Raw genomic sequence first — 15,892 nt, forward strand, 5'->3', positions numbered from 1 at the left:
AGTGGTTTGTATGGCATAAAGATTGTGTTCTTGTGCACACTAATGTTTATCTTTTACTCTTTACATTGAGTATGTTCTGACTCTCATGATGGGTGCATCTATGTACAGTGTATAGTTCTTGTAGAAGCATTTCCGTGAAGCAGATCCTGTATGCAGTACCTATCCATTCTTGGAAACTTGAGAACTAATATCAGTGATCAGGCACGAACTGCGTTGCAGAGTAGGGATGGAAATCCAAACTATTCTTATTGAATCATTGTAGTAGTGTTTGTAATAATTTACTTTATTATTGTGGTAAAAATGGTAATTAATTAATTAAATCAGTATTTGCGTTAAACAACTTGGAAATGAATCACCTATGCAGCTGCATGAAAATGCGTAATGCATGTATATACACGGATAGAGCAGGCTTAATTCATGCAATTGGCTTACAGACACGCCCCTTTTATACAAACTAAAATGAATGGGGAGCTCTGAGCAAGTCAGATGCATCATTTAACTCTGCTCTGTCCATATCCACACATACACAAGGTGGAGATACACACCAACATGTGATCACATGTATTCGTACTACTTTGATTTTAGTTAGAATGACATTGATTTTTACCATATTCAAAGCAAAAACAACATATTGCTTATTATATTTCCTTGTTCTTCCAATTTTTCCATTTTTTAATGCTTCCTCCCCCCCTTTCTTTAAAGTGGAACTCCATCCCTCCATGGCGTTTTTGCGTGGCTGCCTGGAGGCAGTGCTACTGTACAGTACAGAAACTCCCTTCACAGTCTCTTTTCTTCATTTCACAAGGAGTAAAGTTTTGTGCTTATCGTCAAATAAAATTTGCAGTGCAAAAGTTGAAAACATGAATGTTACACAGTTTAAACCAAAAAAAAAAAGTTTGTATATGGCACCACAGCCTATTAATTCACATACAGTATAGTACAATAGTACAATAAGAACAGACCATTGAATGGAGCTAAAAGATGGCAAGCTTGCATAGCAATGCAGCAAAAGAAATTATATACAAAGCAAAATTCTTTTATCCTTGGTGTGATTTTTTTTTGTTGTTTTCTTCTTTTGTGTATTCCTGGCAAGAAATAGTTAAGGTGGATGGTGTATTCAAAAGACAAAAAGGCAAAATATTTGTGGGGATATGTGTGACTTTGTGTCTATACATTGCATTTACAGTCCTTCCAATAGTACATAAATAACGAAAATGTTCATTGCACTGGGGGTTTTTATTTAGCTTCATATCATCACGACCATCAGTCCAGGCCAGGCGGCCTACAGAGCAGCTTGTGATGTATCCTTTCAGTACTCTGCAAAGCAAAGAGAGGCAAAGTAAGCACATATAATGGAAATCACCTGTTAAAACATTTAATATTCATTAATGCAACAAAATGTCTCTGATATTTATAAGCTATAGAGCTCCGAGCAGCATGTCAATGTCTTCTAATATGGCATAACCAATGCTTTATGGAGACAAGCTCTTTCTGTATACGTTTGGTTTTGTTGTGAATTAAATTGTCGAGCAGAAGTAATCTTAGTATGGTAACTAGGGATGAGTGAATCTGTCCCATTTCGCTTCAGCTAAAAGTTGGAGAAACTTCGCGAAACGCAACTTTTTTGATGCACTGGTGTCTTTTTTTTTACATTACCGTTACCGGTTATTTTTTATGCGACTGTGACTTAAATTTTCTGTGGCCAAATTTTGCACTCATTTAGGGAAAAAATTTGCTGATGGCCAATAGTGGAATTCTGCTGCAAATCCATGTCTGGCAAAAAAAATTCACTCATCACTAATGGTAACCATCAATTTCAGATATACAGATTCACCTAGGTTCCTCCCCCAGCCTGACACTCATGAATACAGAATTGCCTAATGCTGGCTGCACTGTATTAATATGAAAAGTACAGGGGCTTTTTGCTCTTCAGACCTGCATCCACATTGATGGTGTAGTAGGGTGCAAAGTGTGGAAGTGTGCTCCTTCACCTGTCCCCAATGAACCAATAAAATAAAATTGTGTAACACTCTCCACAACATTAACTACACTAACTTATTCTAAATACATTTGGTATTTAGGAAGTGATAGGAAGATTACAAAAAAGGGCATATAAAATGGTAATCTTATTTTATACATTAGCAATGAACAAATGTTTTTGCCAGGCATGGATTTGCAGCAAATTTCCGTATTTCCCCATTGGCGAATTGTTTCCCAAAACTTCAGTGAAAATTTGCAACGAAAAAATTCAACAAAAAAAAGACACGGATGACAAAAAAGTTGCGCGGCAAACGTGTTTTGCGGATTTTCCTGTCGTTTTGTGAATTTTCCGGCAAAGGGAAATGGGACAGATTTGCTCATCACTATACATAATGTATTTTGGCCAACTGATAGTATTTATAGCTAAGAGCAGTATATTTAATGTAATCAGTTATTAAGGATTAATCATTTTATAGACAATGCTTTTTATAACTTATTTCACTGACCTTCCTTTATAAAGCACATCATTATGTATACCTTCAAAAATCAGATTGGTAAGCAAACAAACAAAGTGTTGCATTCTATTTTTATCTGCCTGCAAACATGTTTTACATTTTTATTATCCAAAATAGATAGAGAGTGGTAATTGTGCTTGATTTGACTGCATCCTAATGCAGAAGAACATATAAACATGGTGTGTTACCATGATGATGATGACGATGATGAAAATTGGCGGTTAACATGCATATATGTCAGCGTATAAGAGCAAAGTTAGAAGCTGCTTTTAATTCAGTTCACAATTTCCCTTTTTTAGTAAAAATAAGTATATAATCAATAACACGAGAAATGCAGCTGTGAAAGAGACACTTTTACAAATGTACCTGATGCTAAATTAATTCATTAGTACAAAGCTGTTAGCAATGGGTTAGTAGCCTATGTTTTAATAGGATCACTTCACTTTTACAGGGATATATTGTTAATAATTAATATTAGTTGCATATTCCAAATCTACTGCATAATTAAACCTAATTAACCATGGGAGATATATGGTATATAGAGTCCACTAGTTAATTTGCCTTTCAAAAATGGAAGGGAATTAGCATCTACTATCAATAGCTGGTATTCAAGTATTTCCGTTCATGTAGCTGAGATTACTTTATTAGGTGGATTAAAATATTGACTTAACTTTAGGTTCTGCCACATCCTAAACAGAAACAAAAGTTTACAATAGCAGAATGAATAAATTAGTTGTTCCCAATTAGTAATACAGAAAAGTAATGCTTAGTTGGGGCTTTTTTGCGATGCCAACGTATCGCAGTTTTAGCAGTCAATAAATAAATCAAGTGTTGGCACTGCAGTTTTAATAAAGAACATGTCATGTGAAAGCAAACCACTAACTAGGATTTCTGCAAAATCTGTCTTGCATTATAAATGTTTTATAAGCTTGCCTCGTTAAGGAAAAATATGACAATTATTTCTATGTTTATACATTTATATCTTTAGTATTTAACTATGACATAGTATTTCTGTCCAATGTTGCACTACAATTCCTTTGTTTCCATATTTCTTATACAGAATCTTCATACTACTGGCCATAACCATTTGTTGTATTTATTTGCTCTCCCAGTTAATCAGGGTCGGACTGGGGGGTGCATGTCCCAGCTGCCCAGTCCGACCCTGTAGTTAATCCATCATATTGTGATTATTTATGCAAAACTACAGATGTAACACTATGGGGCTGATTTACTTACCCACGAACGGGTCGAATGGAGTCCGATTGCGTTTTTTTCGTAATGATCGGTATTTTGTGATATGTGATATTAATTAAATGAAAAAACCCCAAAACTCAAATGTAAAACGTCTGCATCTAAACTTACAAGTTTATGTAGAAGTCAATGGGAGCTGTCCTAGGCAAACTCAAGCCATATTTTCAGTTCAAGGTTTTCTCGTTTGTCAAGTTTTTTTCTCTACAGTTTATAAACTTGCAAATTCTTGGTATTTGCGGTTTTTTAATTCAAATGAGTTTTTCACGTTCCTAAATAAGCATGCATTTGAATTATTTAAAAATGCAAGTTTATTTGAATTAGAAAAAAAAACTCTGAAATTCACAAACTCGAAAATTTATAGATAAGTCCATAAGAATTAGTTCAGCATACTAAGGAAATAGATGGACAACTATTAGAAAGGTAGCACCATCATATTTAGTGGGATCTCTACGGTAATGGGATACTATTAAATGTTTAATGTTCAATTGGCAGTTAATGTGTTAATGTTTTTGTTATAATGGCAGCCAATTGAAGATAGTTTGGTGGGACACTAGAATGTAAATATTTTTTTGAAAGGTCACAATGTAATTTAATGTTTGGTGGATCAGTGAAAGTTCACAAGAATCAAAATAAGGATTTGACAGAGGGTCCTTATCCACTACCTAAATCAAGTTAGCTTGGAAATTATTACTTACATAATTCACCTGTAAACTGTCCTTGACTGTGTGGCCCCAAATATCCTACATCAAGAAAGTCAATGGCATTACGTTGGTGACCTCTCAAAACCTCCCCTTTTCTGGGTCCAGTTGATTCTTTTGAAGAGACTGTTCCTGAGGAGCTGTGCCCTCCTGGAGATGGGAAGCTAGGTTTACTGTATGGCATTAGTATCTCTTCTGCAAAGAAATCACAGAAAGGGAATATTTTTTTTTGCTTTAATTAGAGTTGACATTTAGAATTATATTTTACTTCTCAAAAAAAAGATTCCCTAAATAATTTAAATGGCAAATTCATGATGGGGTTCTAATAGGGAAATATCTCCCACACCTGTCTAATTACTGTGATTGTTGCTCTTACTGATATTTTGGAAAAGTGCTGATCTTTCCAAATTCAGGAATTAATTTAAATATGAAGTCTATTTGTACTCATTTTATGGGTTTTCTAAATGTGCAATTACAGAAAAAAAATAAAAACAGAATTATGTATAACTTCACGGGCATGGGAATCATTTTCAGCATGTCATTACCTTCTAATTAGATACCAGTGGAAAACTTTGCTGATATAGGTTTAAACATGTTCAGTGCTTATTAACCACTTATTTTCCCAGTTTATTAGAATGTTCCAGTTTTTTAGCCTCATTGAAAATGAATGAAACCAGTGTGAGACTTTTTTTCTGAGAAAAAACCCACGCAGGAATATTCTATTGAGTTTTTTTAAAAATAGCCTAGCATTCGAGAATAAAAGCCACCCAAGTTTTGTCAATGTTTTTTTTTTTTCCATGTCTACATTTTTTTCCCCCACAAATTCAAATTTTGATAAATGTGTCCCTAACTGAAGACGAGCAATCAAACTTGGAATACTGTCTACCTAACTGGCACTATATGAGGCCAATTTTATGTCAGAGATTCACCAATGATTAGCTAATTAGTGATGGGCATGGATTTGAAGCGAATTTCTGCGTTTTGCCATTGGCGGATTATTTCGAAACAGGGAAAATTCGTTTTGCATTAAAAAATTCGGCAGCACCGAAAAAAATCGTCGCCACGTAAAAAATTGTTGGGGGGCGTAAAAAACTCATTGACAATCTTTTTTTTTATGCGTGGCATTTTCGTTGTTTTGTGACATTTTCGCCATTTGCAAATCTTTTGCAAGATTCACTAATTTTTCAGTGATGCAAAACAGGACAGATTCACTCATCACTATAGCTAATATCTAGAAATCTAGAGTTTCCATGAAGATGGGGAAAAAATGGTGAACATCAAATCAACTAAAATATGTTCTATAAAAATTGTAAAAAAAAAATGAATTCAACAAATGAAGCATCTACCTTTGATTTTCCAAAGATATTTCAGAGCTATATTAAATTTAAATGCAACTGAAAGTAATTAAAGTACGTAATGTAATTACAGCCAAGTTTTTATCGACAGCAATAACACAGTTGATTTCTCTTTGGCTGTTTCAACTAAAAACAGACCAGTTGACTTTTTCTAGGGTTTATTAGTTTAAGGTTTATTGATGTTTACAGCTGTATTGATGGTTGGCCATTAAAGCTGCTAGGAACTACAAATGCCGCCATTTCACATAACGTTTTTGGCTGCTAAAAAGCTATGGGATTTTGATGATTATACTCCTGGGAAGCTATGAGATATTTGCATGTTCATCCATAGATACAAAATCCATGTAAGAATGAGGAATGGAGTATTTTAGCATACGTTTCTATAAAAAGAGTTATTAAATTTTCATATAAAAAAGCAAAATACCATATTTGCATGATGCCAGTTCCATTGATAATAACTGAACAGAGCTTCTTGTTGTTTTATTTATCCCAGGAAGCATAGCGTAAAATCATTTGGTTTCCCTATCTGTACTACTGTTTTTGTGCATTACATTTATAATTCTGATTTTTTTTTTTTTACCAGATCCAAATGCCTGCTTGTTCTGCCTTTCTGTTGAGCCAAGCCATTCCTGTGTTTGTCGCTGCCGTTCTAAGGATGTTCTGCCATGCCGGTCTAATGAGGTTTTTAAATCATTCATATTTGATGTGTGCCTCTCAAGAGAACTGGCTTTTCTTTCTGTAGGACCTCCACCACGTTGACTGGGCATGATTTGCTGTCTTTGACAAGGTGGAGGATCAGGTGGGGGAGGCAAATCTTTAAAAGTAAAAAAATAATAATAATTAAATGTTACAGTATAACTGGGTTGTTTTTCAAGAAAAACATAGGACAATATTTTGTATAAAGTAAGAGATAATCGCCAAATATACTTGTTTAGATCCATAGCTTCTGAGTTAAACATAATGTATTGTTTGGTTCTACATATAATAAAACATCTATTGAGTTTGGAAAGGTAGAGTAACCAAAACGCTTTCTCCAGAGTGCAATAATAGAGCTGATATACTACATATTTGGACATATAGGGATTACTTTTAAATGCAAACCATATCATAAAATCAAGTCGCATGCGCTATGGACTTAAAATCCCATTCTGTGCAACTGTGTCATACATATTTCATGCAGAGTGGTTACTTAACAGAAACAGCCAACGTACCATCTGCAATCCCTTCTCTGCGAAGCATGGGTTGCTGACCTATTCTGCCTCCCTTGTGTTTCTTAGTGGGCCGTGACTTCTGACTATGATTCACAGCTGAACTTGTGTTACTGTCAGTAGAAAAGGGACTGGCAGGCCGGGGTCTCTGAGAAAAGGAGTTCATTTTGCCTAGAGAGAAAGAGAGAAACATTATATGTAACACAATGACAGTTTTTGGAGCCACAGAGTTTTAGCTATGCTTGAATTTAAAATATTCTCTAATGACAAGTAGGGAAAATATTATATTTCCTACCTCCTAAATATACATAACATTTCCATGATATGTTCAGTTGACAATGGGACAAAATTCCTAACTCAATTTAAAAGTATATTTTTTGCACAACATTCATTATGGCAATTCAATTCTTTCATGTGTAAAATCAGGTGTATAATTTATGGGGCAAACATATTAGTAAAACCTACACTCCATAATCCTTAACTAAATACCCCTGCCAAAAATTTTTTTTTAACAAGTTCCTTGCTGAAATTGTTACCTTTTTGGCAAATTATAAAGCTGGGTGTTAAAATGTAGCTGTATGTATTTGCCTGGCAAAAAAGCCTTCTTACCAAGGAATGAACTGATTTCATTAAATTAGATTAGGGTTGATAATGTGCAAGCATATTGTTGGGCTAAATGTGAAGTCTGTCTTTTTTGCCTAAAGGAATCTTTCACCCAATTAAAAATTAAATGCACAGCCTTCTGTGGCAAATGTAATGAAACATAGCAAAGCAATCAACAGCTATTGGAAACAGGTCTGGCTCAGAGAATTAGCTCTCAGCTTTGAGTTATTGCAAGTTTGAAGTCTGATATTAGCGGTGGTTATTGTGTGTAAAATTACTGGTCATGGAAAAAGTCTTTGTGTGTTTCAACACAGTCATTTAAAGAGAAAGTCCTTAGATGACCAGCTTAAGAAGATCAAATGGCAGCCATGGATCATCAATATCATGGTCAACCCATATACCTAATTATGCTTGGTTCAGTTGTCCTGTTATGGATATCACTGATGCCATCAAAATAGTCAGACACTGGGCAAAAAGCTAAATATATCCTTTAATAATTGTACTTCTGTTAATACATAAACATTTAACCGAATGTGATCCAGAAACTAGCCCTATTGCCATTTTGGAGCATACAGATTTTTGTTTCTGAGAAATACTTTTCAAATGGTGTTTTTAACCTTATTCTGGATGACCTAGAATGTAAGTAAGAGTTATTTGAGAAAAGTGTTGAATTTTATTTTCTTCAATCTAATCTACTATTCTTCTATGTAAATTGTTGTCCTAGGGGCACATTTACTAATCCACGAACGTCCGAAAAGCGTCCGAATGCGTTTTTTTCGTAATGATCGGTACTTTGCGACTTTTTCGCGAATTGTCGCGACTTTTTCGAGCTCTCAATACGAAAGTTGCGATAATTCGTGAAATTTGTTATGGCTATGAAAAAGTCGCGACAATTCGCGCAAGTAGTACCTGTTACGAAAAAGTCGCGACAATTTACGGGAAAGTTGTAACGGCGACGAAAAAATCGCAAAAAACACGAAAAAGTCGCAAAATGTTCGTTTTCCAATCCGAATTTTTCTCATTTGGATTCGTATTCGTGGATTAGTAAATCAGCCCCCTAGTGTGTAAATGTCTGTATCTGACAAATATATTTGTATTGAAAGGTAAATAAGTATCTGAAAGGATATTTTAGTTATGCATTACTATATCTGCACTGGGACTCAGGTATGCACTGAAACTACATACTGGGTACATAACAACCAAAAGTAACTACCATATACATTTATTGACAGAAATAGAGGCATCAAGAAATGCAATGTTAGCAATGAAGTATGACGTCTAGTTAAAAATGCAGCATGTCAGAATCCAGAAGAAGGATTTTTCCAACCACCAAATGCCATGCATGTTAGAAAAAGCCAGCAGCATGACAGAAGTTCATGGAGACAGAGTTGAAGCTCAGAGAGAGAAGCACCATCCCTCATGCTAGAGTCACCAACATGGAGTCTACAAACCTGCTATAGATAGGCTGTTTCCATTTAGTGAGAAACCAGCTTTATCTGCTGCTGCAACCAGTGATTGTGCAAAGTTGCCACTTGCAATTATCGAGTCATCTGTTGCGCTACCTACACTAGATCTATGACTAGAATAGTTCCGATCCTCATCAGATGCAGAACCCCATCCATTTACCATTGAACCTAAAAATAAAGGCACGTTCTAATGAGTCGCACACATTTGCATGCTGCCTACAAATGAAATAACGCACAATATAACGCTGCATAGAATGGGGGAGGTACAATACCAGCATTGCCAGAAAGCATAAAGTCTGTAGTTAAAAAGGCAAACAAATAGCCAGACATTGTTAATATGTATCTAAATTACTATATTTGTACAGAGTTTACAACAACTATAAGCAAAATAAAGTATTCAATAGTGGTAAACAAATAATGTATTTTCAACATGGTGAAGAAGTAAAAGGAAGTGATAAGAGGGAAAAGAATTTAGAAGTTAGAGGAAAGGTAGGGGGGTTAGGGTTATACCTGAATGAGTCTTAATAATGAGTATTATTAAATACTTAGGGGCACATTTACTAACCCACGAACGGGCCGAATGCGTCCGATTGCGTTTTTTTCGTAATGATCGGTAATTTTGCGATCGTGATTTTTTTCGGCGTCTTTACGATTTTTGCGTAAAAACGCGAGTTTTTCGTAGCCATTACGAAAGTTGCGCAAAGTCGCAATTTTTTCGTAGCGTTAAAACTTGCGCGAAACGTCGCGCCTTTTAAGTTTTAACGCTACGAAAAAGGCGCGACTTTGCGCGCAAGTGTTAACGCTACGAAAAAATCGCGACTTTGCGCAACTTTCGTAATGGCTACGAAAAACTCGTGTTTTTACGCAAAAATCGTAAAGACGCCGAAAAACTCGCGTTTTTACGCAAAAATCGTAAAGACGCCGAAAAAAATCGCAAAAAATACGAAAAAGTCGCAAAATGTTCGTTTCCAATCGGAATTTTTCCAATTCGGATTCGAAATCGTGTCTTAGTAAATCAGCCCCTTAGGGTAATGATTGCTCCAAGTCCAGCAAACCATAGCAAAAATCATCAGGTAACATTTATTTCCCTGCTGTTTGAAAGGCAGCATCTGATTGGTTGATAGACATGTTTTTGTTTTGTTTGTTTTCTATAGACTTTTTTTAGATTCAACACTAATAAAAATGTAGTCCCTGGGTATAGCATACGCTAAAGGTAAGACCTGGAGTAGATTTTACACCTATTATTATATAACACACACAGACACTCCATATACAGTATATGTGTTCATAAACCACAACTATTTTAACAAGTAAATACCGTATATACTCGAGTATAAGCCGAGTTTTTCAGCACCAAAAATGTGCTGAAAAAGTGGTCCTCGGCTTATACTAGAGTATATACGGTAACTTTGCCTTCGCTGAGGGATTGTGGGAGTTGTAGTTCCCAGGCACGGTCACACGGCTGCACGGATAGCCGGCAAACTCACCCACGGTGGAGATGTAAGAGGGGAGCGTATTCTCTGTAAATCAGGTGAGAATACAGGTTTTCCCAACTTCCAAGTCCCAAACATCACTAACTTCACCACCAGGCTGGGACGCGGCGGAGCAGATACGGCTATTGCGCGATACCTGGCACTGGCCGCTCCCCGCCTCACGGACCGAGCCGCCCCATTCCCCCCTCCCCAGGTAGGTCCGTACAGGCAGCGCTAACCCGCGGCTTGGGCAGAGCAGAGAGGCAGCAGGCAGGGCTCTTCCGCACTGGCACATTGTGCAATCTTTCCATTGCCGTAATGTTGCACAGGGAAACGCTCTGCACGCACAGGTTCCGGTTCTGTTGAGCAATTTAGTCGCTTGTCTTGTTTCCAGAGTTGCTGCTACCTGGTGTGAATGCTGCACATGTGCAATATTACTGCCTGTTACTTGCAGCTTTAATTGCATCAATATCCAGTTCTGGTAATACAGAATCAGTGTATCCCTGGCCCTGGCTTGGGACAGACCTACATACACTACACTGGCCAGGCTGCCTGCTCTTGAGATTCTGCCTTTATTCTGCTCATAGCAGCAGAAGCAGCATTTCTACTGAGCAGGCGACTTCTTTCATGTGTGCTTATGTCACTTAACTAGTATGTGTAGCATGCTGTCTTGCCAGATTCTCACTCTCTGCTTCTGGGTAATGGAAGTGAAAAGCTCAAATGCTAAATGCATATTCTGCTTATTAAACTTATATGAAGGACATATATTTTTGTGAATGCATTATAGCAGGAAAGTAGATATTTGCAAATTCCTATCTATTTAGTAGGGCTGATGCACTCTCACAAATAGAAGTTATTAGACAGTATAGACAGTTAAAAAAAAACTTAGCAGTAGCGGCTGCATTTCCCACCCTAGGCTTATACTCGAGTCAATACATTTTTCCAGTTTTCTTAGGTAAAATTAGGTACCTCGGCTTATATTCGGATCGGCTTATACTCGAGTATATACGGTACTCATCTTTATGATATGGTGAATTTTGATCAATTACTAAAGTAAGTCTAATAAGAATATAAGTCAATTTGTATGTATTGGACAAGCTGTTCATGTTCACAGACTTGCAGTGAGCACTTGGTCTGAATCTGTGAGTGAGATATTCATCCCATATGCTTAGCAGAAAGTAGCAAAGGCAAAATATCATGAATTCTAATTACAAGAAAAATATACTAAAAAAAAATGCAGCAGACAGTAAATAATATATTCTGTTCTGCCATTACACTGTAAAATACACAACAACATGGGAATATTCATGTAGAATAGGTTCTCACTGGTCATCAGGTGACTTCTAGGTTTGATCATGTCACAACACCTCTGTGTTATAGATCTACTTAATTTCTTATACAGGTGTGGGATCCTTTATCTGGAAACCCATTATCCAAAAAGCTCAGAATTACAGAAAGCATTCTGGATAATGGGTCCTATACCTGTATAGAAATAAGTCAAGTCTATCCAATATTCAAGTGGCCCTGTTGTAGGAAAACCCAACTGCCTTGAATGTAGCATCCCCACTCATCCCCTCTCATTCAAACAAACTCACAGAATGTTTTTTCAACACTAATAGCGGGGAGGGTGCTCTTAAATGTTTGATAAGTTAGGCCTGATGGCTTAGTAAATGAAACAGAAAACTAATTATATGCAGAATGAGCCTGGAGGGAGCTCATTAAAACATGCTTAATAGAACGACATGTATACATTACAATGTTACATTGCAATGTTTAACTGTTTAGAGCCATATAACTGATAATTATTAGCAATGAAATGATCAAGTAATGTGTTGAAAGAAGAATATTCAGAAAATGACAATATGGCCATGGCTTAATGACTAATTTTCGGTATGGCCCATCCTCAGGAATATTGTATACAATATAATGTAATGCACAATGTACCATATCATCAGTGTAGAAGTGTGGTATCTAAATGAAAATCTGAATATAATAGAAATAAAAAATGAAATGATTATGTATGAGTGTGTACATGTATATGGATGTATATGGGCCTGAATGAGTTCTTGAACAATCAGAATATCCAAGGCTATTGTGATACTAATATCTACAGTTAGTATTAGTGGTTGTATATATAGTTTATGTATGTGAGTGTATAGATTGGTAGGTGTGGGTTGTGTGTGCTGGGTTTATTTGGAAGGGTTGAACTTGATGGACTCTGGTCTTTTTTCAACCCTATGTAACTATGTAACTATGTAACTATATGAATCTCTGTGAGTATGGGTATTGCTCTGCATGTAAAGGCATGTACGTATTTGTAAGCATTTCAAATGGAAATTTAAATCAAAGTAGTTGCTTAAATGTTGTTAAGCAATAAAATACCGGGATAAAGTGGCATCTAGCTGTGTATCGCTATTACATCTTCGGCATTAAATTAATTTACGGCCAGTCATCAATTCATTTACATGTCATTTTATGCTAAACCCATCTTTTCTCTGATGAATGTGCATCGGCAGATCCATTAGGAAACAAAGTCTGTGTTTTGACTATTACCCTACTAATTGTTGCATTATCATTTTTATGAGGCCCTGAAACTGGTACGTTTTCTTAGGCTTACACTATGTTTTTACAAGTAATATTTTTGTCCATTAGCATAATGATCTTTTTGTTCATTCAGTTGAATTATTTCAATGATTAAGATACTGAAAAGCAGGGATTTTTGTTCCCCTAAAACTAAATAGGTAGAACAGTAGAACAACCTGAAGAAGGTATGCTTAGACTGTTCATGGTTTCTGAGTCATTTCATGGTTTCTGAGTCCATTTTCCATAGAGTCCATCCCATAGGGGTAGATTTACTAAAGCTCTAACTTTTCTAATATTTTTCTTTTTAAAAATTCAAAAGAGAAGGGACATCTGTCATTGACTTCTACATGATCTCTGAATTTTGACTTTTTTTGGTGCTAAAAAAATTAGAATCAGAAAATCCGACCATTAGTAAATGGCCCCAGTAGAAGCGTATTTATCAAATGGTGAGTTCTAACTTTCACCCATTGATAAATATGCTTCTAAAAACCCCATAGGAATTAATAGAACATTGGCACATTTTTATGTATTAAGCTCTAAACTTACATTTTGATAAATATACCTCTTAAGATATGGGGATACAAATTAAGGAAAGCTTCATTATATGGAAAAGCCCAGGTCCTGAGTGTTCTGGATAACAAGTCCTATACCTATATATTGTTCTAGGTTTTGGCTAAGGGCAGGTTGCACAAGATGACCTTGACAGTAAGATTGGCTGTTACAGGCATACAGCACGCATTGCTCATTTCCTTCTGAGCAGCTAGCACAAAATCACTGGCTTAAAACAAATATTAATTTCCAGAATGCTCTTGCTCTTAAATCTGTGATGAGGCATCTTGTGAAAGATCCAACAAATCCTTTAGGAAAGCACATGTTTAATTACATTTTCCTGATGCAATCACCTCTTCTGCTTCACCAGATGTGAAGTACTCAATGTCATGATCATGCATGTTAGTCTTCGAGCTGCCGTATATTTCATCATGTCCACCCACTTCTAATTCTTTTTGCTTCTTATTTAGGAGCTCTCTGTATGGATCAGAGTTCCATTAAAAAATGTAGTTTCCATTGGCTAGTTTTTCAGCGCCCGTGTAATTAGGCTTTTGTCAAATTCATTTGATATGATATGACCATCCTTACCTTAACTGTCCCTTTAGTAATACCTTGATCAATACATCTACTTGTCTTAGTGATGTGCTAAAAGTTCTCCTGATCAAGCAATCAATCTAATCTATATCTCATTCTTAATTTCCTGAGCTCTTTCTTTTCTGCTCTCGGAGAAGCTGTGAATAGCATCTTTTTCTTGGCGACAGACTCCAGTAGTCTGATCGGAGCCTTATTACACATGCTGCAGCTTGCTTTAGCTAATTAAAGGTGCCTGTCATGGACTTCTTCATGCAACTGCGGAAGTTTGAAAATTGCGAAGGCAGAACATCTGTTACAGCCTTCCGAGTCTTGTTAATGGGACCTTCCCAGCTGGGAAGAGCTGATAAAGTATATGTCTTAATGGCCATGAAGATGTCTGACAAGGTAAATAAGTATAGGTGTGGAAAATCACAGGAAAATGCTGAATGATGCATTTAACATTCGTTAGGTCGACACAGCAGAAAATAATATATTATAGGAATCTATTTTTACTTGAGAAATTCCATTCTGCATATTATGGGTGAATTAATTCTACATACCGTATCACAGGCAAATTGCGGAAACAAAAAAAAAAAAAAATAGCTCTCTACACTGAATTATTCAATTCAAAATAACAATAACAAAATAATTCCGACTCATTCATGTTTGCTACCATAGTGTTCATTTCAGCATCAACATATAGTTGCAGCTTCTCCAATAACTTCATCAAGTACTATAGGCCGATGGCAATAGCATGTAGTATTTATGATGACATAGCTTTTTTGCAATCTTCCTCAGTCTATTAGTCATGTATAATGAATTCTAAAGGTTCATTATGAGGCCTATTTATTAAAATGGCAATGATAATTATGACCTGAAGCTCGCTACTCTTTCATATACATATCTTTAGAGTGTTTCACCATTATAAAGGGAATTACATTTCCTGGAATTGGATTCATAGTTAACTCTTAGGGGCACATTTATCAAAATACAATTGTTTTTGAATGCAAAAAAATCGTATAAAAAAATATGCAGAGGGAATGCTTTGTGCAGATAATGAATTGGGATCATACACAGATGGTACATGTGAAACATCATTCATTTCAGTGAGAAAGGGGTGTGGCATGGGTCCCAGATGCTTCAGCGGTTCCATCTGTACTTAACTTTTTTATGTAAAGTCAAAATAAACCCTTGTCTAAATAAAATATTGTTATGCTGTACTGTTATGTTTCTGAATGTTGTTGTTGTCGAAAGCCTATTATCTAAGCAAACCATCCATGGGCACTTATTTCATGCTCTCTTGGTTAATTAGTTTATTCCAGTTCCAGAACAAGGAAAATTGCTATATTGTTGTTAAATGGATGTCCTGGTGAGAAATGCTCACATTCTTATTTCAGCTAAGAATTTAGCTTCTCGTCTCCTTTATTTCTAAAGGGAATAAAATGCTAACGTTATATAAGTTTATAGATAATTCTGTGACTCTTAGTTTCTTAAATTTCCCTAAGGTTACAATCGACAACATCCTTTTCTTTTATTAGAGCTATGACATCTAAAGCCACTGTAATATGGAAACACAACTGCAGTCCAAACCCCCCCTACTTGTCACTACTGCCAATAGGAAATGCACTTCCTAAATCAC

The 15,892-nt window shown here is 36.0% G+C and overlaps 1 protein-coding gene across 14 annotated transcripts in view; it reads right to left on the reverse strand.

Annotated features, from left to right (window-relative positions):
- Positions 1 to 262: 262 nt before the first annotated feature.
- The window catches only part of robo2 (roundabout guidance receptor 2), a 627,127-nt gene continuing 611,497 nt past the window's right edge, over positions 263 to 15,892 (reverse strand). For 7 of the 14 annotated variants that reach the window (XM_031896599.1, XM_031896595.1, XM_031896602.1 and 4 more), the window contains 5 exons: positions 9,062 to 9,244; positions 7,011 to 7,178; positions 6,380 to 6,613; positions 4,442 to 4,639; positions 263 to 1,317 (listed from right to left, as the gene is read on the reverse strand). In XM_031896599.1, the coding sequence (XP_031752459.1) occupies positions 1,316 to 1,317; positions 4,442 to 4,639; positions 6,380 to 6,613; positions 7,011 to 7,178; positions 9,062 to 9,244 (785 nt within the window). In that variant the 3' untranslated portion in view covers positions 263 to 1,315. The remainder of the gene's footprint in view (positions 1,318 to 4,441; positions 4,640 to 6,379; positions 6,614 to 7,010; positions 7,179 to 9,061; positions 9,245 to 15,892) is intronic. The other 7 variants (XM_031896600.1, XM_031896606.1, XM_031896605.1 and 4 more) reach the window with 3 other exon arrangements.

The sequence above is a fragment of the Xenopus tropicalis genome, chromosome 2 (assembly GCF_000004195.4).
Source record: "Xenopus tropicalis strain Nigerian chromosome 2, UCB_Xtro_10.0, whole genome shotgun sequence".
NCBI lineage: Eukaryota > Metazoa > Chordata > Amphibia > Anura > Pipidae > Xenopus > Xenopus tropicalis.